General features: G+C 42.7%; 1 protein-coding gene across 1 annotated transcript in view; it reads right to left on the bottom strand.

Annotated features, from left to right (window-relative positions):
- igsf9bb (immunoglobulin superfamily, member 9Bb) overlaps positions 1 to 23,469 on the bottom strand; it is a gene marked incomplete at both ends in the record, with an annotated part of 75,027 nt that extends 51,558 nt beyond the window's left edge. Inside the window, 2 exons of the mRNA XM_079737539.1 lie at positions 3,428 to 3,622; positions 23,406 to 23,469. Coding sequence (XP_079593665.1) covers positions 3,428 to 3,622; positions 23,406 to 23,469 — 259 coding nt within the window. The remainder of the gene's footprint in view (positions 1 to 3,427; positions 3,623 to 23,405) is intronic.
- Between the last annotated feature and the right edge of the window lie 3,356 nt (positions 23,470 to 26,825).

Below are 26,825 nucleotides of genomic sequence, written 5' to 3'. Positions count from 1 at the left end.
AAGGGACGTTGCCAATTTTTAAGCTGTACTAGATGTCTGAGATGTTGCTCCTTTTAAATGTCACCATTCTTTAGTTCTGGGAAGGAGTTTCCACAGGAGGACCGGACCAAACCGGGGCAGTCACTACTTCAATATATGGCTTAGTAATAGTTCCACGTTGACGCAACGCAATGACCATACAGTCGATTCGACACAGTCGTGACCTGTTTTGCTTCTGCGTCGGGTTTTAGTGAGCGGACCAATCACAGCCCTTGCTGCTGCGTCGCCTCGACGCAAGGTTACAATTTTTGGGGGGCGCACGTCAGGCCCTTGTGGATGATGAAAGTAGGTTCCACAAGGACGTAATTGGTCCGGAAACCGCCTTGCGTTGCTTCCTTGAAGGGCCAAGCTAACCCCTTGAACCCACCACAGACCTGCCCCTTCCACATTGACCCTGCATAATTCTCTTTCCAGTATCTCTGAGCCCCTCTGTTTTTGTTAAGTTGCGATCTCACAAAAGGGACAATGACTTACAGAGACCAAGGGCAAACGGGTATCAGAGTCTGACAGTTTGCTTTGTGAACGCCAACTGCCGAAATGGTCATCCCCGGAAATCACTTGTTCCAGATATCCTCCTAATCTAAAGGGATCACAATGCAAGTCTTTATGAGAGTTCATCCAAGCTGCCCTGGATCTCGACCTCTGTGTATGCTACAATGATGATGACGTAGAACTGTTGCGTAGAAGCTGGATGCAGGATTCCAATCTGCAGTACAGCTTTAAAAAGGTCATGTGACACAATACCTTCTTTCTAGTGTGCACAGTAATGTTGAGGTTAGCTGTACTTTGTAGCATTGAAAATTAAGTGGCTTTTAATGGTGTCCAAAAACACTGCATATGCATGTGTGGGGGGGAAATTTAATGGCTTTCATAGCTATAATAAAGTGAGGAAATGGCTCATATGGTTGCTAGTTCATATAGATTTGAGGAAGAGAACTGTATTTATCGTTTCTCTTATAACATAAACATCATTCTTGTCACCTTCCTGTGTATTACCAGCTGAAAACACTGGATTGGATTTTATTGTAGAAGAAAATTAATATCTTAATTTCAAGGTTTTAACTGAATTACACTTAAATGCGACAATGAGCTCAATTCCAATGAACGTCAGAGATCCATGATATATATATAAGACAAACAACCAGCTAATGCAATTGGGCAGTCATATTATTAATTTAGTGGTTAGACAAGCTATACCCAACATGTCTTCTACTCTAAATATAAAATGGATGATAATACATGTGCAAATATAGCTCTTAGGAAATCTGTAATTAACATAACCTGTTCTTTGCTTTTCTTGTCGCTGCCATTCCCTGTCCTCTTGCCCTCAACAGTTTGCTCAGGAAAAGTGAACATCTTCGATAAACCATTACAAGAGCAAATATGTGTTTTGCTTGACAAAATGGTGAATTATAGGAGGCATAAAAGGTGTAAAGAGCACTTTAATTGAATACGTACTCCTTTATCTGATGCAGACTCTGGCTCTAAGGCATATATTGATTGATGTCAATGTTTAAATGGGATGCTAATTGTATAATGCAAAATAATGTGATTGATTGGAAATGGAATTCCGTGGATAAAAAGGCATATTTCCCTTTAGTAAAAGCTAGGGAGGGAAGGCACTGTGGCTTTTAATTATATTAAAGCTGTATTGTGCTTTTAGCTAGGTTAAAGGTGTCATGCACAAAACCCTTGAAATAAGCGACAAACCAATCTTCTGTTTTTACCTATCGCTACATCGCTACATAGATACATAGAAAAAATATATATAAAGTGTAAAGGTATTTTAGCCTCAATAATGAGTATTACTAACAACCACTGACACAATAACTCTAACACTAACTAAAAAATTGACAAAGATACCAAGGGTAGATAACTATTGTCAGGTTCTAACAGGAGGAGAAACCGTACTTCTTGCTTATAAATTGTCAGAGGAAGTTATCTGAAACATCATCCGTCAATTCCATTACCTGAAAGACAACATCGGGCCCCTAATTGTATGCATTGTTCTTGGTCCCATCAGAGCAAGAATTGGTTCAAGAAAGGGAACAATTTGAAAACAAGTCAAAGTAATGGGTTCCGGATGACCCATAAACAATTATAGGTAAAGAGAGTGACACTGGGGTATTGATGTTACCACAGGGTAAGTGTGGTGGTGGTGTTGGAAGTTATCGGCCCTGAAGAAAGCACTGGCTTGTTTAAACGTCCTGTAGGTACGATTTGTGCATTTTGAGGTTAATTTGTTCGAAAGCAATCCTTTGGCTATTAGTGAGTGCAATGCTCACAGCAATGCTGTAAGAATATCTACTCTATCTGATTCCGTCTACCTCTGCATGCGAACATTACAATGGAATGCCGCTCCCGGGTAACTTCTGACCAATCAGGGCATCTCTTCCCTGATTATTACGGGGAATCCATCTTGCCTGTCAATCACATGCGTGCACACAGTGTTATCATTATCCATCACGCAGGTGCATGAGGGAGGGCCAAGTTTTTTGGGGATTATTTAGAAAATCTTGCTCTCTTGAGTCTTATCTGCTTCCAAATCATACAGACGACTCCTTTAACGGGTTGACTAAAACCTAAACTGAACAAACCACTGGTCAAAGAAATCTATGAATCTATTATTCAAAGACTAATCCTTGAACTGTGGAGATACCACTTCAAACTTCCAACTACAGCATTTAAGGCTAAAAGATTAAGATAAGTGGAGTCGGAGTACGTTCCAATGACGGCAAGCTGAAAATGAATGAGGTGTTTATGGTTCGACGATGCATTAAGATCCTACAACAATAACCTTGTTGGGTTTTTATTCAGAGATGAACGTATCCGTGGTGCCAGTTTAAAGTGAACCACAATGTCCGTCCCTGACCACCATGTCCATGCACTGGAAAACACCACATGCCCCTTCAAAAGCGAATGACCCTGCACACCTCACTGACATTTCCCTGGGGTGTTAATGGCAAGGGCGTAGGAACCGGGGGGGACGGAGGGGACGTGTCCCCTCCAATATTGGAGACACGCATTTGTCCCACCCAAAAATTATACTGCGAGGAGAAAAATATTTTATTTTGTTTTGAAAGCGCAACACAACATCTTGCCACGGCTTCTTATTCTAAAAAACTGGATGATTGGGCCGGCAATTAAAGAATTGATTTGATATTTATCAGTTCATTACTGCCATTCAAAATGTGTTTTCCTTTACATGAACAAATGTATCTTTTTAGTAGAATAAAATATATTTGTGATTTTTTTCAGTGTAGTTAATTTATAACATATTTCTGTTCAAACCATTAACGGACCTGTCAGGTTTCCAATATGTGTCCCCCCCCCAATGTTATACTCATTCCTACGCAACCGGTTAAAGGAATAAGAGGACGGAGCTTACCAGCGTACTCGGGGTCCACGTGCGGGGGGTAGAAGCGGAAGTTGATAAAGAAGGGGATGGGCATTCCATACTTGAACCACTCCACCACGTAGGGCTGACCGTTGAGGGGGTGGGGCACGTCGCATCCCAGGATGACGATGTCGCCCGCGCGCGCAGTCACAAACTGGGGCTCGTCCTGCACTCCGCGGGGGGCACCTGGGGTGAAGGCATTGGGGTTTCTTGGTCAAAATCGCTAGGGTTTGTTGCTCATACTCACAGCTGAAAGGGTTCTGGGTTCCTTCACCTCCAATGCAAGCTTACCTACAGGTATCTGTGAGCCAGCTGCCCCACCCCTACCTGCTCCATTTGAAGACCATCGTCTGCCATCCTTACATATATAATTGGCGTTATCATTATATTTTATGATTATTTTTATTTTAAGAATTGCAAGTATATGGATTTATTTGAATCTTACTGTTATAACGAATGAGACAAGTGCTTTTTTCGAGGAGTGCCAAACATTTCACAGTATCTCAAGTGTCGCCCTCCGAGTTTTTTATGGTCTGTGGTGTATTGGTTAAAGTTGTCGATCCGAGAAGCTTTTTGCACAGATTCATCCTGTCTATGAGGAGAATGAACACATCTTGTGTTATCTTGGAGAATAATGCTATTTCTTCAATGCTTCGTATTGTTTGTGTGAGTGTTGGCCAACAAAATCCTAGAATATAATACCTATGCCATTTGGATGAGTCAACATGGGACCGAAACAACAGACAAACGTGTGTGCTCTCATGGGTGCATTTGGGGTTCATGAAGGCATCAGCATCTGCTTTGATGGTACACTTTGTCGGCTCATTCACCTGAAGCAGTCAACTTAAGTTAACAGTGATGAATTATATTTTTTACCATTGCTTGTACACCTTTAGCTTTTTCAGAATCTAGTCAATTAAACGATCAGCAAACCCCATTGAAAAACACGGCCTTGGGGGGGAGAAAAGAATCGATCTCAGGCTAATTACTGTGTAGCTCGTCTTTATGACCGGAAATGTGGTGTAGTAGCATTTACAAGTCAATATGGCTCATATGCACTCACGTGTCCCAGCATTCTAAAGCCATCCATAAAGGCTTAGCTAATAAACTCCGGGTTTATTTGATATGCCTGCTGTGTGAGGCCCTACAGTTTCTAGTAACTGATCAAGAAGCCATGGCGAACTAGAAAATCTTCTTGACTCGAGGTTAAGTCCGGAAGGGTAATGGTATACTTTGGCAGTATGTGCTCACTTCCCTATATCAATTTGAATTACTACTGCGTTTTTTATTACACATCCTGCACATCAGAGTGGTTCAGCCACCTGATGTGCCATGTACCAATGACCTCGTCTTGGCAAAAAAACGTTGGTGGACAGGGGTGGGTGAATAAACATGGCCTACTCCAGACTATCTCCCAAATATACTTGTCAGAGGAAGTGGATACTACAAACTATTCACCTTAACACAAACATTTGAAGGGGATTTTGTAATGAAATGCGTTACGTTATTTATTTTCCCGGTGAAGTCAGAATTTTCATGTAAACACAGGGCAGCCATGCATGGATGAGAGTACATAAAAAGACCTTCAGCCACAGCCATCCTGTGACGGGAACATTGAGAAGGGTGTGGATCAACTGTTGGTTGACGGTGATCAGGCTTGCCTGGATGCATACTTATTTGGTGAAACATTGATGTGTCCAAAAATATAATAATAAAATGTTATAATCCCAGTGATTAGTTGATTGATTGATCCAATCAACTTTAAAGTAGTGACTTTAGGGCGCTCCTTATTTAGCCTCCATGGGATCGGCTCTGGATGAATCCACATGAATGGGGCCCTGCCTCTCCTTCCTACTGGCTTTCTCAAGTCCGTTTGGTATAAAAGGGGATGATGAAAGCGTTGCATGTCAACGCCTGCGAGAGGCTTGGCTGAGTGAGGAGCAGGGTGAAGATCAAGGGGGCCAGAATCTTTAAACGCTACATCAGGAACTTATATTATTGCATTCCGCACACTAGGATAAAAGCCAATATTAATATTGATGACATTCATTTACATGGATATCCATTAAGGGATCTAGAAATGTTACTAAGTAAAGAACAAAATATGCAGGCCCACATATGTGTAACTTCAAACGATATCGTAAACTATATGGGTCATGTGAATGCTAATCACAAGCCTAAATACTACCTTGGTTTTTGCTAATCTGTAATGTATTTGAGGTGTGGAGATCTTGAAAAACAGTTGATTTACACATTTCCAACTCCTTTATTCAGTAACACTTGACTACCCAACAGTATCTGTATCTCATCAACACCTCCAACAAAAGGTTTTCGCTGGAGGAGCAAGAAAAGGTGAACTCAAGGTTTAAATATCTTATACTAAAGTATGGTACATTGAGATTCATTCTGCAAAATTGGTTCCTGCAATCCAATAAAAGATGGAGAGACCTTATCAAACGGTGATTTGTAACTTCAATGATTTATGCCCTATCATTGTGCATAAATCCTGCAAGCTATTAATAAAAACTATAAGTGAGATTAAGAGGCACATTTCTATTTAGATCTACAGTCACCTTGCAAAAAGGATGCACGTAGGCTATGGTGGCTCACTGCTGTGGCACGTCTAAATCCATGTCTAGAGCGAGGAGATAATATTCAGACCATAATTGCTTCATACATGGCGAGTATGTTTCTCTCTTTCTATCAAAAGCGGCATATTGATGATGTAATGTGCTTGTGCGCTCTCATGCTTTCTGGGAGAGCAGTATAATAATGGGGTCTGAGCATGAACACAAGTGCTTTTCCCTGGTTCCCGCTCTACCTCGCTCTCTTTGGCTCTCCATCTCTCTTTCTCTCCCTCACACTGATACCAACACAGAAGAGCAATAGAGACACACACACACACACACACACACACAAACATACACACACTCCCTCAAGCGGCACCATGTGTTGATTGGCTGCTGGTGACATCACCGCAGAAGGCGCAAAAACAGCCCCCTTGGAAGGTATGACTTCACTGTTTATACGGGAGCGACAGAGAGAGAGAGAGAGAGAGAGAGAGAGAGAGAGAGAGAGAGAGAGAGAGAGAGAGAGAGAGAGAGAGAGAGAGAGAGAGAGAGAGAGAGAGAGAGAGACATTGGGGATGGAAGGATAGGTTATATGCTTATCCTCTTCCCCTTAAGGATTGGGCTCATTTACAAAGAAAGGCCCTTGAGAATGGGATGGAGGGGGGAGGGTTGTCACATGGTGTAACTACAGAGGTGCACCGACTAAAGCACCAACCCAGTGGTGTTCAAGACCTTGCTGTCAGGGTTTGCATGGACAAAATCTCGTGTTCATTTCAGTACCATCTGAGTTGCCTTTATATGGCTGGATCTCTGTACCCAATGGTAATAGATATAACCTTTACCAGGTTCATAAATATATAACAAAAATAATAATACAAATGACTTCATGACTACAAATCTCAATGGTGTAGCATACATAAAGGAAATTGGAATTTCCTCCCAAAAAACAAAAGAAAAAACAAAATTTTTGCCTTGCTCTTTAGCAGCTCTTATGAGTTATTGTCACTGAATTGTCTACGTGTGTTAATGCGTTCATATTTCTGACTGGTATAAATGGTTCGTACAGTGTGCGCCTAGCAGCCAAAGTCAATGCCGGCTGTGAACCTGAAGATATCCTGGAGCAAGAAGTCCAACCTCTATCTGCTCCTTAATGGCATGTATCCAAATACAACTTCTCTAGATAAAAAAACTTTGAAGAAGTCTTCCCACGCATACTAGCACAGAGACTCAGAGCGTAGCAGAGTAAAACCAACAGTATTTTACTGCATTGTTGGTCTTGGTTTTGGAAGTTCTTAAAAACTGTAAGCTATAGTGTGTCAGCTAGCTAGTATGCATGCTCAGAGCTTGATATCAACATCGCTAGCCACAATTTAAGCAAAGAATAACTTGGAAAATAATCAACCATGTTTCAAAGGCATTGTTGCCCAATGAAATTATGTTTTTGATGTCAATGGATGCAATGATCGAATATATGAATAAGAAATAAATTGTGTTGAGCCCGAATAATCAGATAGCATGTATTGCAAGCTATATCAAAATATTAATTCTGAAAACATAAAAAGTATTTGAAGCTTGAAATTATGGAATCGGGCCAGCCCTAAAAATACAGCAATTAAATAAAAATACACCAAATATCACTAATGAGCAAAATAAATAATTTGTTGATCACAGAAAGGCCAAGTGATAGTGTTTGGTTATTCTTTTTTTCCTGTAGAGCCAGGAAAACCAATTATGTCGAACCATGTGTGTCCAGGTACCGAGGGCAGATACCTTAAAACATGACTTGAGAAAGTCTTAACTAGAAGAAACCCAACCAAAATTATCCCTGCATTCACAGGTTACCCCAAGGGGAAAATAAAGATAGCTTTAAAATAGCCTCAGAATACAGAAAGGATTGCTTAAGCGAATCAGCTTAGCACTCAAATTCTCTTAACTAGACATAAAAAGCCAGTACAATTTGAGATCAATAGAGCAAAGAGTGCGAAAAATAAAGTATTCACTGTGCAATCACCCCTTAGAGACAGTGGGAATCCAAGCAGAAGGAGCTGTATGAGGGGATTGTAAGAACTAGTGTTTAAGAATATTTTTTTCCTAAAATGAATCGCAATGCCAGAGCAAAGCCTGACACGTCTCTCCTTCGACAACTGTCCGGCTGGAGAGTCGATACCGCCGGAAATAGATCACAGTGGGTTGAGAAACTCAAACAGGGTAGGATGGACTTGACCTAGTTCTGCTCACAGAGCCCCAAACGAACATCCTTCATCATTTGAAATTCAAAGCAGACCATTCCTATGAGAATGCTGCATCTGACTCCTGAATTGCCTAAAATATAACTCCACAACTCTGCAGGATACTGTTACACTGACAGGCTTGGTTCAAGGATTAGTCACATCTTGATTAACCCAGAAGAACCCACAACATCTTGATAACCCACACAGAGAAATGCTGTGTTCCTAATGAATTAGGTTTGGACATGGCAATCGTTGCATGTTTGCTTCTTTAATCACATTTATGTTTTGTAATTTTGTTTTCACTGGATGTGCGTTTACATGCCCAAGCTATGTCCCCTCGTTGTGAAACCTGCCCTATTCTTCTGTTAGGGTTGAGGATGCTGATAAATATCATGGAAAATAATTCTGTACTATAATGACCTTACTATCAATTAATATACTAAACTGTAATTATTTTTTTATCATCTTCCCAGATTCTTCAACCTGATAGTAGACCCTATGCTTAGGTGAATGGTCGCTATCATCATAGAGATAACAGCCCATGCAATGAGCAAGTGCTCAATACTTAACGACTCTGAGTATCTGAACAAAGTTGCAACACCAAACTGGAATCAGCTGAATTATTTGAAGAGACCAGGGTTCCTTTGCCACATGGTTGACCTCTCTGGGAATGTCTGCTGACTGCTACTGAAAGTCTGTCCAGCGGTATGCCAGCGGCCCCTGGCCCCCCAGCGAGGCCGGCAGGGACTGCAGTGATCTTCTGAGGCTCACTGTGGGTTGAACCTCAAGGTGTTGGTCATTCTTATCAGTCCAAATAAAACAGGACTAAAGCGACAGGTTTCAGGCGTTGAAGTGCCATCATTTAGCTAGCAGTCCAGCTACCACGAGATGCATACTGATTGGGGGAATTATGAGAATATTTGCATTGAGGTCTCACTTTATATAATTATTCAGTTACCTATCACCTCTGGCTGCTCTTGTCACTCAATACCCAGGTTCTATATAGGGGAGGGGTATGAATCAACCAATCAGGGAAGGAGGAGCCGTGAGATGAAGGGTAGGACTTAGATTTCTTTAGCATGGAGGGACTAGAAGCAGGACTACAATCCAATAAAATCAGTTGACCACGAGTGGCTCATGTTACACTGCAGGCTTTTATTTGGATCTAATAAAAGCCACACAGCATGGTAAAGCATGAAGTGACACATTTGGCCAAATTAGATCAGTTGATCGAAAGGTTCAAACAAATCGCAGTTGTCTCCCTCCAGGCCTCAACAGGGAAGCAGAATATGATTAACACAAGTGGAAAGAGCATGGTGCCCCTTTAGGCAGAATCAAATAAAACACATAAATCATGTTCCGCTATTTGATCTATGGGGTATAAAAAATCATGAAACAAAAACTAAACCCATTAATTTAACCTGTTGCAGAGTTATTCAGAAGTCTTTGCTGGACTTCTCTTTGCTGAAGAGGACAGAGAACTGGATGTTTAGCTCCTGGTGACTGTGTGGAGCTATGGTGAGATGGTTTCTCGGGATCATGGGATGTGATCAGGCTCCTCAGGCGGCCCAGTGGACCTACTGCCCTTCTGAAGGTCCACACCATTCAGCCTGTCACCCCTTCAGATGTAATAGGACAAACCTCACTGGGTATCTTACCAGAAGAGCTTCAGCCATAAGTATCATCACATTGTAATAATTAAAAGATTCATGAAAATATTAATAATAGAAATGTGATGACGATGATGATGATGATGATGATGGATGGATGGATGGCTGGATGGATATTGTCTGTTATATAATTGGGTTTTTTGGGGGGGTTTCCAGGCTGTGTAGACCTACAAGCCCACCCTTACTGGGCAATTAAAGCCTTTCAGCTTGATCTTTACAATTACAAGGAGTGAGGGGCTGATGGAATGTGCTGAACGATGGGGCCGACGTAGCCAGTGGTTCAGAAAATGGGATGTTTATCCATCTGGCTAGGATTTAAGGGTTCTACCACTTAAATTAAAGTATAACGGTAATTATATAAGAAAATATAGCCCTAAAACCATCTCATCGTGTTAGTAGCTTAGTTGTTTTTTGAAGTTCTGTATCACCCAGTATTAATTAGCTAATTAGCTTCCTGGAGCTCAATTATAAGATGTTACAATACAAAGGTTTATAACTGTGCCAGACTACATTGAATAATACATTTATGAAATGTTTGGCCTGAACATAAATGGATACTTATGGATGTCAACGGTAGCACCAGCGCCACAATTATGGCAAACTTACTCAACAAACACTCACATTTCTTTTTTAAATTAACAACCAATATAACAGATTTACGACTATACCTCAAAAACAACATAATGATAAGCAACACATTGGGCTGCGTATGGAAGCTGAGGCCTGTTAACACATTCCAATGAATATCTAGTTTATGACTAAATAATACATAAGTACAATATAATAAATAATAAATCACATAATGAATCTCTCACAAGGAACAAACACTGCAACAGTTGCAGTGTTTATTCCTCTTCATTGAATACCAATGTGGCTGACTGGAGGCCCGCGGTGCGGTGTGTGCCCCCTATCCATCAGGCGGCTGCTGACACAGTGGAAACAAGCAAACAGCCAAGTGTTAATGTAAGGCCCCGCCATGTCGCTGGGAATCCAGAACACAGCCCGGTCGGAGAACGAGCCTCCGATGGAGTGAAATACAGAGATACCGGGAGGCAGGTTGAGCAAGTGCACACAACGTATCTGATTGCTTCTATTGACGGTGTGATCTGATGATACCATTATCGTCCTAAGCGTTGTACAGCTCTAGCGCCCTCTCGTTGCTTTTAAACAAGAAATGATTTCATAATCGATTTGGTTACAGCTACACTTACCACTATCGCTTATTGTAAAATTAACACCGAACCCCAAACCAAAGATGCCAATGTCATGTTTGTAAAGATTACTTGCATGGCCTTCCTTAACAGCAAATCCCTACGCGATTTGCTGGGGAATATAACCAGAAACCCAATCCGAACTCCATACTTCCACGAGGCAGACTTTGGCTTTCCAACCTCCAGCCCCAGCCCTGCGATGCACGATAGCTCAGTATGCAATTGCTGTCGTCCTTGTTTGCCCCTTGTGTCTCTCTCTCTCGACTCGACTCTCCCCTCTCTCTCCCTCCCTCCTCTACTCTGCCCTCTCTCTCTCTCTCGCCAGTAATACAGGACATGTCCTTGGCTGTTGGTGACCATTGCTGATTATGGCCCCGTATTCCGCCAGCCTGAATCCATCTGCGATTGCCAAGCCCTGGTCTGATCCTAGCCGGACTTACTGGTGGCCAAAGCATAGGCTGTGGGAGAAAGCGTCCCAGAGACTTTCTGCATTGCTTCCATAATTGGACTGAGTGCTCTGGCTAAGCATTACACACACACATTCACACACACAAGACACATCCACGCACAGAAACCCATACACACACAAACACACGCATGCATACACGCACAAAGACACGAAATGAACAGATGAACCCAGACAGAAAAAGCAGGCATATGCATATACATACATTATGTTAATCTGTCCTTTCCAATTGGGAGACTCTTCCGTCTTTTCTTAAATAGCGGGCAGAGGCCTTCCCAAAATTACATATACAATATACAATATGCAAAAGCCATTCCATTAATATATCTGTGTGGACATTATGAACTATGTCCTGCTGAAACTAGGCACCACAGGCGAGAAGGATTCAATCTAGGTTTAAAACCGGATTTGAAAAAATCGAAAGCCTCTCTTTTGGATATACAATAAAATATGCATGCTTTTTTTTTTTGCTTTTTTTTCATACTACACTGTTTTCAACTGCTGTCAATTTGAGTCTATTAAAAGGTAAACTTATGTGAGAACTGAGCGACTCTTCTTTAAATACATGTTCTACCAAGCTAATGTTCTATGACGCTGCTGCTTAGGTTTGAATTGGAGCCCTGCCAGTGTACCTTCCTAGGCTTTTGAGGAGTGTTTGTGTTACTAATCACTGCACAGAGATGGGATGTCCTAGAAAATGTAATTCGTGTATGAGCCCATGCCCCTGGGTGCCCTAAACAGCGGTCGCATTGTTACCGCTCCGTCTCAAAGCTTGAGAATGAGTCAGCTGCATTCAACGTCCATAATTCAACACACCCGAGAAAGATAATGACTTATTATCCATTAGTATGTGATATTGATAACTAATTATACATCACAGGATGTTCCAGATGTTAAAGGCAGGTATATTACTGCTGCTGTCAAAACCTAACCACCGGTATATATTTCTGTAACACACACAAACACACGCGATACACACAGGGCTTTGAGAGAGAGAAAACACACAACAAATTCTACTGGACAAGGGCATTAGAAGAAGGGACGTAGAGGAACGTAGAAGAATACCATTGGCCTTTTTTTTTCTTTTTACTATCACTGCAAATCTAAATTGGGAAAATGCTAGAGTTGTGTTTGTGTTACAGAAGGCAGGGACAGATGTGTTTCTTAGAGTCAGCTGGACTCTCACTTGACAGCGAGGGTAACAGATGCCCTTCCACCCACAACAGTTATTCTTTTGTCATAGCTGGTAGTCCTGCTTCTGCTCTTGATCGAATGATAGAGCAGCATTCTTCTGTACATTTCACAGTTTATGCAGAAGAAGAATTTGGGAGAACTACACACACATTAGTGTCTACAATGGTCTTTAAACTCAACAGTGCTTGGATGTCTAACCTCACTCAACAACCAAAACACTTGTCAACAAAGACACAAGACACTGGCAACTGCTGTTGCCATGCCAATGATTCTTGCATATAACCTACCATTTAACAGCAATTGACTTTGAAACATTTGTGCAATTCATGGCGGCATGCCTTCACTATGAGCATCTGACATCTTGTTTCAATAGCGCTCTTGATAGCTGGGTGGTCCTACTTGCCACGCTTGTCTGTCAATCTGTCACGTAACAATTGACGTGTGTGTGTGTGTGTGTGTGTGTGTGTGTGTGTGTGTGTGTGTGTGTGTGTGTGTGTGTGTGTGTGTGTGTGTGTGTGTGTGTGTGTGTGTGTGTGCGCATGCTAATCTGCCAGATCATTAACTAAATGAAAGAAATAGTGAGAAGTCATCGGAATTCTACTGTACCACTTTTGTTTGAGCATAGGAAGCACAAGCTTTATAACTGGTTCAATCTCTACGGGAAATTCATGTTCTGGGAACCTTAGATTTTTCACAAGTGCTTATTAAACATGTTGGCCTAGTGCTGCTCTTTTATGCTAAGCTATCACATCCAACCAGCTTGGATCCCCCACATTTTCCTTTACCTCCATCTTTAGGCTGCAAACTAAAGATGGAGTGTGTGGTTTTTGGCGAGCTCCATTTGTCCTCGGTTTTTGCAAGTCAGATCAGAGTACTGGGTACTGGGTGGATAGCTCATTACCAGCCAATCTGTGGTACACTACAGACATTTGTTGGAACAGAGGCAAGCAGAAAAACCTCATAACTAGGGTTCAGAAACTAGAGAGTCAAAGGCAATTTGTTTGGAAGCTGGTCTTGGAGTGTATTGTGTTGTGCGTTGGCAGGATAATTATCAGGATAAACAAGGTTTCCAGTCAACAATAGATGACAGGGGGAGGTCAAATGGAAATGTTATGAAATGATACACAGGTATCAGGCGGGGGGTTTAATTAATGCATTTTTAAAACCTAGAGAAAAGAACAGCCAGAAACCAGCAATTTTGTGTTTAAGAGAGTTTGACTCCTAGCCAAGATGTCTACAGTCTAGCAGCATGCTTGAGCAATATGTTAAACCCCTAACTCTTCCTTTGAATACATATATCTGGCAAATAATTCAGTGTAAGTCGCTTTTAATCAGCAAACACTAAATAGTAAATATCAAGTTTAAGTACGGGGATTATATGAGTAGTGTTTGAATCTCCGTTCTTTACATGAAGCAGGAAGTTGCGTTATCCGAAGACTTGAAAGCTCGGATTTCCTATCCTTTTAATGAAAGTCATCAAAGTCACTTTGCAAAGATCACAACAAAAGCCCTTGCAGGCCTAATGGAAGTCGATGAATACTTTAATTTACTCTAATTTGGATTCAATTATCTAGACCACAACATGTCCGATATATCTGTAGCTAGCAATCCCTGCAGTGCATCAGTTTCCGTACCTCAACCGCCCCCACCACCACCATCACCACCCCCACCACCACCACCGCCACTACCTCAACCACCTCCACCCCACCACCATTCCCACCCCCACCACCTCCACCACCAACCCCACCACCACCTCCACCTCCAAAACCACCTCCCCACCGCCGCCATGTGGTGAACATCATATCAAGTGTCCTGCCCCGTCCTGAACAGTCTGCCAGTGTACAGCCAGACATCCGCCCGCCATCAATCCCATCTACTGTACTATGTCGCCATGACGCAGAGGAGAAGAAACCTCCCCGTCTCTTCCTGCTTCTCCTCCTCCTCTGCTGTTAGGAGGAGGATGTGGGCTGAATTTTGAGTAGCAAACGCCGGGGCTACAGTGAGATATCTCATAGCCTTTAGCCGATGAATGTTTAATGGCTCTGGAGGAGCTGACTACGCTGCATTGGACGGCTCTCTGTAAGATGAGACGGAGCTGGAGGAAGCTGAGGCTGGCACGAGTGGAGGGTGTGTGTGTGTGTGTGTGTGTGTGTGTGTGTGTGTGTGTGTGTGTGTGTGTGTGTGTGTGTGTGTGTGTGTGTTTGGGGAACAGTTTGACATATTGACACATTTACAAAAAGAAAAAGGTCATAAAGACAAAGTATACATTTTTTGTGACAGGGTATAAACAGCACACTGTTCTGAATATACACTATTAATTCAAAGGTTAGCGGAGGATGTTTCTACATAGAAATTATAATAATCTAGCTTGGCTATCATAAGCAAGAATCGACATTTTCATTCTGGGCAATCTCAAATGGAGTAATCATAAGCTGAAAGCCATGTAAAAACAAGTAAAGAGCGGGCTTTGGGCACTCGGTATAAGGGCGGGTATCTACTCGAGGCTCAATAGGACTGCCATGCCTCGATGTCTTAGAGCGTATTACAAACAGGCACAAGGGCAACAGAAATGACAAGCCCAAGAAACACTACAATCCTGCTTGTTGGCCATTTGTTACAACTTTTGGTCATAAGAGACGGTTGCATACTTTTAAACCGCTAGTTAATGTGCTCTGTGGGTCAAATAGGGAAACATTTTATAAAGCATGTTTAATTGCGTCACAACATAATGCTAGCTGTCAACCCCTTTGATTTCAGTAATTGGTTTTCAGGCTTTGCTACAAACTATAGAAAGCGGCCGTGGTCAATAAGGATCCAACGTCAGGCTGTATGAAGCAAACATTACTCATGAAGTGAAAGTGGCTTGAACTACACATCCAAAGCCTGCCCTTGCAATTAGCTATTATGCCTAAGGGGATGAGAGATACTACTGCGTGGCTATATGCAGGCCTTCCTTGGGGGCACGTATAGCAGGATGTTGAGCTCTCGGATGTCTTTGTGAACCACCAGATAGATCTGCAGTGATTATACATCACATACACACCCACACACACACACACACACACACAGAGTCATTGTGCGGAACAAATTCCAATCGAATGGGTGAATCACCGCTATGACAACAACGCTTGGCAGAGAACAACTTGTGTGCGACTGTCAGGTGTACACAGGGGTCTTAAAAGAGCCATTCAAGTCAAAGGCCAGAGGTTGACCTATCACACGAATGAGCTGTTGCTCTTGGTACCCAGCATAAAACGGATCTTTCAAACAAAGATTCATTATATAAGTTCAAAAGATATTTGAAAAGCTACTCAAAGCTGCATTGCAATTGTATTCCGAATATCGGTTGGGACTGACAGTTGAACGAATCTCCCGACCGCGATCCAACTCTTCAAGTGAAATATATCTCCCCTCGAAAAGTACATTAACAATAATGACTTTTGATTCATTGGCAGGTTGTTGTAGAACCGTACATGATCAAATCATACAAAAAATCGTATTAGCATTACAATTAAAGCGTGTCATGGAACACAATAGTCTGTACGTGGCCAGGAAGACTTAGAAAGCAAGTCTTCATCCATACTAAATATTACTAGAACCTATTACCCCTCCATGGGCATACACAACATTGTTCCCTAGCTGCTCCTTGCAGGGTTGATACATAATTTATCATATACAGGAAGACAATACCAGATAAGGGAGGCTTCACCCCCCCCCCCCCCCCCCCCCACACACACACACACACACACACATCCCTCCTCCCACCGGCGCTGCTGATAGGCTCAGCACATAATGACAACGCAATTGGAATAAAGAGAGTGACGGCGGGCAACTGCCCACAATACACACTGTGTACATGTTTTATGGCGCCATAGTGCAGAGCGTTCCAACTGTTTACTATTTAGCAGATCCTTTCACAGTCACTTTTACCCACTGTGACATCCAGTGATTGTGGTCGTTGAGAACAGGTAGGGCTTAGGCATCTTGCTCAAGGATACCGAGCACACAGAGATTGAGAATTGAAGATGGTATAATTTGGCTGGGAGTCAAGTATCCGAGCCAATACACTATCCTGCTTTGACTGATTGAAAAATATAAATGAACTCCTCAGGAATTTTGCGCAAGTACACAATATTAGATAACACCAAAACTACATTTTTTGACCAGAACATGCCTACGCTCCAAGTGCTATGTCAATACTCTTGAAGAGGTCAAAGACACAATGTTCCTATTAGGCAGTAAAGCACCCACTCAAGAGCATCTTATTGATGACTTATACATACTGCACAGAATGCAATCTAACTTCTTCAGGACAAGCAAAGTGCATTAAGCAAAAGCAGTGCATGTATGGTCTTGCTGTGTTAATTAAACCAGTTGTTCTCAACTGGTCTTAACTCAGGACCCACAATTACCCTCAGTCATTAAGTCATGACTAAAATGCAACTGATGTAATGTAAAAATAGTTCAATGATCAACGATGCGTGTGAACAAAAATCTGCAACTATTAGGGCTAAACTCATTGAAATGGTAGGCCATTGAAATAACATTAGTATATTCATGGGCTTCTTTTAAGATTAGGGTTTGGCATATGCTCCGCGACCCATTAAAAAGGTTCTCGCGACCCACTTGAAAACCACTGAATTAAATATTGCCTACTTCCGTGCCAATGGTAAAAGCCCTGCTCTTGTGATTGTTTGCCCTTCATTCACAGGTCGAAACTAGTAACACACTGACCTTAGTATCACCCAAGTTCTGTGGACCATCCTCATTCATAATTCAGGGGGAAGGTTCAGCAAAGACCTACAACCCAGCACATCTCTTGCTGACGATCACACACTAGCCAATGCAGACCCACACATCACCCCGCCCCAGGCCCTCCCTCACCTTAACGGACTGGTTCACTGATATAAAATGGAGGATGCTGTGGCCTTGGGGGAATGACAGCAGCCCTCAGTCAATGCTTAGTCAATTGATTGACAGCTGAAGGTTGGTGACTTTTATGGAGCGTGCCATTCGCCCATGGCAACGGGGGTGCTGCTTTTCATCAAGCTCAATCAAATTGAAGAGACCCCCCCCCCCCCCCCCCCCACCCCCCACCCCGCCTTTTAATGAATCATACACAGTCCAAGGCTAATAAACATACTGTCACAAAACAGCCACCCGTAAACTTAAACAACTGATTAAATATTAACTGATTGCTATTTGATTTTGAAGGATTTTGTGTATAATGATCTGGAGCATTAATTAACATTGATAGTTGAACACAGGTGTTTTTCTTCTTCTCGAAATAGCAACTGAAACCTCTGCTGGTAAGCTGTCACTCTTGTTAGATGTCATTTCGGATGAAATAAACCTATTGGCATTGAGCTGTGTCAGTAGTGTTTCCACACTCAAACATCCTTTAGGCCTCCCCTTACGATATAGTTTAGGCAATCTTACAGAGATACAATCAATGTTATCCTTGATCTCACTCAAGGTGCGTCAATGCAACCGAAACGTGAAAAAAAAATATCTACAACCTCTGGTTTTGTTGGGCGTACAATAGAGTGCAGATAACAGTTGGATAATTACATTTCTAAAAATAACAGCCAGCGCCTGCCAACTGTGAAATGTTGCGGATGCTGGGAGAATGTTGAACCGGTGTTTGCGATAGGATTTGAAGCCTCTAGACTGTAACAGGGTTAGCAGGGTTTGCGAATGTGATCCAGGAATTTGGAAGATAATTTTACAGTATAGGGAGGACTGGCGCTGATCGAGCTTTGAGGATCACAGGGGGAAACGCACATCTCAAACGGACACTCGTGTGGGTGTGGGTGTGTGCGTGTGTGTATGTGTGTGTGCAACTATTCCACGGAGCCAGACAGGAAGGAGCATACACACACACACACACACATACAAACACACACACAAAGGCACAATGCAGACAGGAAGAGAGCTTTTATCAGTCTAAGAGCGTTGAAATTGACTCATATTGCAGAGAGGGATAGAGATATGGTGTATATGCTGTCCAAAGCACCTCTATAGATCATTACTGGAAAGGTAGCCGTGAAAAGGGGCAGAATAAATAGCTAAGCGACTCAAAACTCAAAACTTATATCACTGTACTAGGCCTGTGTCATTTCAGCACAATCAGTCAGTCACAACTGGTTGATCTTGAATTCCTGATATAGTGTGTTGCACCTGTTACTATGACTACATCTATAAGATGGAACAGAACTAGGCACTTGAGTACTGAGATTGAAGCTGCACTACGGTAACTCTTACACTGCAGGCAACTGGTTTGTACAAGCTTATTTGAATGTATGTATATTAATATTATTACCATCTACTGCTTCAAACCATGGCATACCGTTACCTTACGTTATGACTTAGATGATTGAGCTTGGGGTGGATTTGTTCATCATCAAACGTTTAAAAGGCATATACTTTTTTTTGATCATTACATTTTTGGGGCATTTTTATAACTATTATATTCAAAAGTTGATATTCTCTTTCTCCCACTATGTGTAATAATTTGCAGCATGTTTGAGCCAGCATTTATCAGGACAAGGACAAATTAGTCTTTGTAAATTATGTACTACCAAATGATGGCTTGACTGCATTAACAAACACATTGCTACAGAGCTCTTGAGACTGGTGCTCCATTCCTGCCTTGTGTGCGTGACCCCGCAATGGATTAGGGTCATCGCCAGCATTGTCCTCTGCCGGGCTTCGATAGAGAGCCAGTCGCCCACAATCCTAGCTGCAAAATAGATAGGTAAAACAATGGGTGTTGTTGAGGACATCTATGAAAGAATAAGCACCAAGTTGCAAAGAAACCGCAAGCAGATAGTAACTACTGCCGCACAACTCTATTCTCTCACAATCACAAACGTCTGAGTTACCAACAATTGACTTTCTGACTAGAAAATGTTTTGAAGAACTTCAAATACAACAGTATTTCCTTTCAAAACCAATATGTTTCAATCTCACTGCACACACACACAGACACACACACACACACAGACACACTTAAGTGAAACTTGGCCGGCTGGTGGCCATGCCTCATGGTGCCAGAAGACATGTGTATTAAGTTGTGCATCGAGTGGCATTTACCTCACAGCTTAGTCATAATTACTTCAACTTAGTCAGAGGCAGACAGCCGGTTAGCGGGCATATGTTCACGTCCGGTTAAAGACTCGCTGGTCCCCTGAGGGGAGTCTGTCTGTTACTGTGTGTGTGTATGTGTGTGCACGCTTTTTTTGGGCAGATTTGTGGGATTTCTGTCTGTGTGTGTGCATGTGTGTGTGTAATTGTGTGTTTTCTGCGTGTGTATGTGTGTGTGTGTGTGTGTGTGCTATGGTGGCAGACGGTGCACATCGGGCGCACGCCGCGCACCCTGAGCCTCGATTAACAACGCCCCCCATGTTACCCAGCACTGCTGAGAGACACACATCCCCAGAGAGCTGGAGGGAGACAGACAGACAGACAGACAAAGAGACAGACAGACAGACAGACAGACAGACAGACAGACAGACAGACAGAAAGAAAGAAAGAAAGAAAGAAAGAAAGAAAGAAAGAAAGAAAGAAAGCTGGCGTGATTTGAAAGATGAGCTGAGGCAAGAATGATAGGATGAAATTGTGCAAGAGAAAGGGGAAAGGGAAAGGAATGGAGCAAGAAAGAGAGAGGGGGGGGAACGGCACCCTGGCACATATCCACAGCTATCACTGGTAAGGCAGGGTATTTCCAGCTGCCAGTTTCAGAAAGCAGCACTACCAAATCTAGCAGTGTGTGGATGTGAGTGTGTGTTTGTGTGTGCTGATGTGTGAGTAAGTGAGTCAGTGAGCAAGTATTTGTGTGTGTTTGTGTGTGTGTGTTATTGTGTGTATGTTAGTGTGTTAGTGTGTGTGTGTGTTAGTGTGTGCATGCGTGTGTGTGTGTGTGTGTGTGTGTGTGTGTGTGTGTGTGTGTGTGTGTGTGTGTGTGTGTGTGTGTGTGTGTGTGTGTGTGTGTGTGTGTGTGTGTGTGTGTGTGTGTGTGTGAGTGGTGTAGGGTAAGGGGTCAAGTTTAAAAGGGATTTTAAGAATACAGCCTCCCAAATCCCAAATCCCAAAAACTAAACAGACCACTCCTCTACTCTTCACCTTTCTGAGTGATTTGGAAGCTGGGGCTCAAACCGCCAGGGAAGGCCTCCCTTCTTCTGGTAGCAGACGAGATATGGAAAAGCCACTCAAAAGTCTTATTTGGCAGGAAAATCCCAACGCGTGCTCTCCTTCCAAGATGAAGCATTACATAATTGTTAGACACGTGTTTGGCAAAGTGTAAGTCGGCATGCCAGCCTGCGGTAGTGTTACAGACACAGTGATGGCACTCTGAGGCCAAATTTGTTATCGTAACATCCGGGTTTCCAAGTAAAACAGTATGTTGGTGAGGGCCGAAGCACAGGAGGCTCCTTCTTATTGGTGGAGGCCCATATAGTGCTACGATTGGTTGGAATCTGACTGTTCAGTGACGCTTTGATGGAATCAACAAGGGTTTTTCTGTTGCTTTTTAAAAATACAGAACTGAATAATATGGGAACAAGGCTTGGTGGATTCACTTGAACTAAAGATGAAAGAAATGAATAAATGACTTAATAAACTGTTGAGATTCTCCATGTATTTTGCTGTATCTAGTCGTTAAAAAGCTCTACTGCTACCCAGCGTGAAGTCAACATCAATCGGCATCTTATCGCTGTCGCTGCAGCACAGATGCTGTCCCACTTTCCACCCTCCCCTCCCCTCCTCCTGTCCTCTCTCCTTCTATCATCCCCACATCTCCCGGTCCTCCCCTCTTCCATCACCTCGTCTACCTGTCCCCTGTTCCTCTTTTATCTCCATTGAATCTCCTGAATGAAGGTGAGGGATGTGTCATCTTCAACTATTTTCTCTTCTCTCCTCCCTCTATCATCCCTTCTTCTCATCCCACCTCTCCCCACCACTCTGCTGTCCTCTTCTCTACTCCCCTCTCTATTCTTCCTCGTGGACTACTCCCTTCTCTCCTCTGTCCTCTACTCTTAACTCTCTCGTTTCCTACTCCCTACCCTCCTCTGTTCTCTTCTCTCTACTTTTCAACATTTCCTAATCCCTTCTTTCCTTTGTCCCCTTCTCTACCATTCTCTCATTTCCTACTCTCTCCTCCTCTCCCTCCATGCCTTCAGCTCCCCTCCCTGCCCTATCCTCTCTCCTGTCCTCTTCTCTTTGCCCTCCCTTACATCACCCCCCGACACGCACACACCCCACCCAACTCCACCATACCACACCACCCACCCCATCCTCCTAGAGGTGGATGAGAGGAGGATGAGGGAAGGGACGGAAAAGTTTGTGGAATGTGCTATTGGTATGACTGCATAGCAAAGGAGAGAGCATGGGGGGCTGGGGGGCACACTATGGGGGGCACACTGTGGTGTCAATCACTCGCTCAAGTATTCAATTAGTTGCCGCTCAATCCATCTCTCTAGCCATTGCTCTCTCTATCTCTCTTTCTCTCTCGTTCGGTCTCTCTATCTCGCTCCCTCTCTCTCTCTTTCTCACTGACCACTTCCCTGCATTCAGCCATGCAATTTATATCACGTGCTTGGAAAAAAATAGCAAAGGTGTAGACACACATTTGAATGTGCACGCATCCACGAACACACACATACAACGATAAAGGTGCCAAGGTCTATATTGATCTGCCTTCTCGAGAAGAAGAACCACTGATTAAAATTCACTGACTAGAATAAGAATAATGTGAAAGGTGAAACCGAAAACCCATCTGAGATGTAAGCCAAAGGAGAGGATACCCATCGATTGCTACATCAATTAAAAATACATAATTGTTTTTAAATGTTTTCACATTATTAGTGAAATAACTGAAGCATGAATACAAATATATTATTTTGGAAGGTTTGGCTTTGACTAACAAAGTCATGCTCTATAAGCAATGTGTCGAGATACCTAATTATCAGTTCCAGTGCGTTTTTGTTTTTTTTTGCAATTTACCATAATGCAGTACTCGTACAGAAAGCACGCCTCCCTGTGGACAAAGAAGGTAGTGCAGCGCAGCCTTGGGAACAGGTCCCAAGGAACAGGTTAAAACACTCAGCGTTTTGATGACATTAGCACTATTCGCATTTTTACCATTCGTTACGAAAATATATTGTAGTCAGTATACATCCATCGAACAACAGAGCGGAATAGTTCAAAGCTATAAGAGACAAAAAACTTGTACAGGCCTACTTTACGGCCATATCAATTCCAACACCTCTGATATTGATGAATTATTAGAAACCATAACCGTAATTCAAACGTAGCGGTACTGCACTATCTTGCTTGGAATACCTGTGATTGTATCTTTCTAGGTATAGCAACATACATGCTATTCAGGTAAGCAATGTTTTACTTGAATTACTTTTATCCCATGTATCTGTTAGCCTATCAGCGCATATTCAAACAGCCCATTTCCTCTTCGCATGACAGGCGTGGTATTTCGCATAAACTTATTCATGAAAGTGTACATCTTACATCACAACCGTCTTAAGAACATGGTGAACACGCACAGCAAAGTGGAAACATTTAAAACTTGAGCAAAAGCGTTGTTGCAAACAAATATTGCACTTCAACTCACCTTGAGCTGCCGTTGCTCGGGTGCTGAAAACACTTGCTATCAAAGTGGCCACATACCAAATCATAGTACTATTGCCAACCAAAAATAAACCTCATCATATCTCAAAGTGCCCCTTTCAATCAATCTGTCTTTAGCCCGAGTGCCGCGGACGATTCAAACTGCCGGTATCCTTTTATTAATCGTGCCCTGAACACTTTTCAACGGCGCGGTCCCCTCTCTCTTCCCCTCTCCTCCTCTCTCCTTTCGCATTCTCTCTCGTGGAGACAGATCACCTGCACCAATGGGACGGCGGCGGACGACGGCAGCTCGTGAAGTCGCCGTGAAACCAACCCTGACAATTTAGACACGGGCTCCGCCTCCGCGTGCATTTCATTGGTGCGCGTGGGAGGGAAGGGGAAGCGGATTGGTGGCGCCTCCCCGTCGCTCCTCATCCCAAACTCCTCGTCGAGCCGCTTCTTCAAGGTGAGTTGGAGCGTGAAGCCGTATCGAAGCTGCAGTATCATCATGCGCAATAAATAAAACGGAGCACCACGATGACATGCCGAGCGTGGTAAACTTTGGAAATGTCATTCGCCCCCTTTCCCCCACCACCATCGTTTGAAAACGTCCGAAATGGCCTCGGTGTTTCATGCCACAGCCGTCCGAGGTGCATTCGATGATAGCCTAGCGACGCACTTATAGCGGGCGATCCCCTGGATTAGAGCAATATAGTATTTTACTTCTTCGTTTTGTGCTGCCTGAATGACGGATAAGAAATTACGTCTTCTTTCCATCAGTTTACTATTTTGTCAATCGGAGTTCCATGTAACAGGTCTTTTGGGTTGGGCGAACTGCGCATTTATCTTAAAGCCTATTTTACAAAACGTAGCCTATTTTAATTCGTTTATTAATTAATTTATTTTAAACGATGTACTAAATGGCGTTTTATAAAACGTCCATGTGCTGAGCCAAGCCAATCCTTTACACATATCTGGTAATAACCGGGACAGCAGCACCACCCGATACAGCTGTGATTCAACTGATTCACCACCTTGCTCATAGGGCACCCTAGCTTGCGTCAATACGTCATCCACCTCCACACCTCCTCTCATTTACTGGAGAGGACATTGCGCCCTGCTCTTATTCTTTTATACTATTATCAAATAGGCCTTTCTACTACAATACGATACGTTTTACGATTGATGTATTTGCCAAAGCCTCTGCGGGGTTATAGAATTAGGTCCGATAGGTTGAAGCAGACAATGAAGCTATAAAACATCATATAGGCCTATATTTGCAGACAAACCATGAAACGAGTTAAACTAATATCATGAAACTTGGAATAGTTTGCCAATTCGTAATGATTTAGTATTAAAAATCCCTCTTCAGTTTAGAGGGCTTCTGCCATATTCATGTTGAAGTAAGTTGGATTTCCTGTAGACAGGGCTTATTAATATTGATTCTGGCATGGCATGGCTTTTAACGATTGGTTTCTGATGAGTGTGGCCGTAGCCCTATGAGTGCTCTAATCTCCAATACTCTTAGAATTTATTCTGAATATGTGATGGACATGACATAATTTTTGTTTGCACCTCCACCAACATAAACCAAGCCCACCGGACTAACCACAGTTATTCACCGGCACCACCTTCCACGAACCACAAAGGCAATTACAGAGAAGAGTGAGAAGTAATTCTCCATTTGGCTTTACTTTGAGTTGGCAAGGCCCTTTGATCTATGAGGCTCTATGACCCTCCTGGGTCCTAGATAGGAGAGAGAGGGGTTTATAAGGCTGGACTTTTCCTTGGTGAGCCCATAGTTCGGACCAGATGGCTATGGAGTACTAATGGCTGCTGTCTGATCCAAAGACACAACCTCACTTCGCTGTCATCGAGTGTGCAAACACAGTCCCTGCTGGAAGGTGCAATGTCACTCACTTTCTATCTCTTGTTTCCCTCTTCCTCTCGCTCTCCCTGTCTCTCTCTCTCCCTTCTTCCCCCCCCCCTCCCCTCTATCCCTACTACTCTCAAAAATGTACGTTCTCTCTCTCTAACCCTTCCTCTCTCTTACACACAAGTATTATCTTGCTCTCTCTCTGTTAATCGCTCTCTCCACTGCTCTACAGCTATGACCTCTGCTGTGTCTTCCCCTGCCCCATCTCTATTGGCCTGAAAGGCATCCGGTATTTTTTTTCTGGCAGTTTCCCCTCCCTAAGCGAGACGCATGTCAGCATCTCTGACAGAGACATGGTTGCTATACAGAGGCAGCTGAGTATCCTCTTCCTGTCCTCTGTGTTTGCCAGCCATTAGCACGACTGTGTGTTTTTACTCCAGCTCCAGACATTGATTCAATGCCTAACTGCCAGTCAGGCGATCAAGCGTTGCATTCCAGCAGATTCAGTTAATGCACGTTTGGGTTCTGATGTGGTCTTAGTTAAGGGGCTTGTCATGTATATGGAGTGTTTGATTAGAGTTTGGAGTAACGTGTGCCCACTTTTAGAGGCAAACGAACATTTATCACTGTGATGAACAGACATTTGCAGTCATAGGCCGAACCTATGATTAATATCGCATCGGATTTTGACACAAACTAAGCGTCTAATCGTGTTTGACGTGAATTTCTTACAATAGATGGCCCCAGTAGGAATATATGGGATCAACATTTGTAAATTATTACTATCTGTATATCATTTATAAAGATAGTTATAATTATTTGTAAAATGACCTGATCCCAAACGAACCCTAACCCTTTAAATAGGTTTGTTGATCATTTTCGAACATTCTTTAATGCTTACAATTTTCAATTAAAATGTAGCACGATGGGATGCTGCAGAATGTTTATGATAACCCTGTTCTCAAAAAAAATAACCCCATCAAAATATTCTATCAAAATGCAACAATCAGTTCCTACTTGATTTAGAGGAGACAGAAATTAGTCCTGATGAATCCTGATGATTGGTGTGAATTAATTTCCACTTACTCCTCTAGAACTTGCATATGCAGCACTGCAACATTTTAACATCATGTCTCTGACTGTGACTGTGAAAATAGCAACAAAATCAAAACTCAACAAATCAATACCAATCCTGCAAACACCTCAAGTACTTGTCAGCACTAACAGTGATAACAAGCTGGCAGAAGAACCCAGGGAAACGGCCAATTTAAATGCAACCAGTACTTAATAGAGTAAAAAAACACGGTATACACTATATGAAAAGTTGGAGGTTTCAGATGCGTTGAGATACAAAGAAATCCTCCAAGTCCACACTTTCATGGCAATATCAATCTTCTGGGAGATTTAGCCGATTTTTGCTATTTTCTCTGAATTGAAGCCATTTTCTACAGTCTTGACCTATGAATGAAGCTCAATACTAATACAATATTTTACACAGAGGATAATTCATCCAAATCATCTCCCAAACTCAGGAGATTCTGCACCAAC

This window comes from Pollachius pollachius (assembly GCF_949987615.1).
Source record: "Pollachius pollachius genome assembly, chromosome: 6".
Classification (NCBI taxonomy): Eukaryota; Metazoa; Chordata; class Actinopteri; order Gadiformes; family Gadidae; genus Pollachius; species Pollachius pollachius.
Note: the sequence above shows the minus strand (reverse complement) of the source record. Positions and strands in the feature narration are given on the sequence as shown.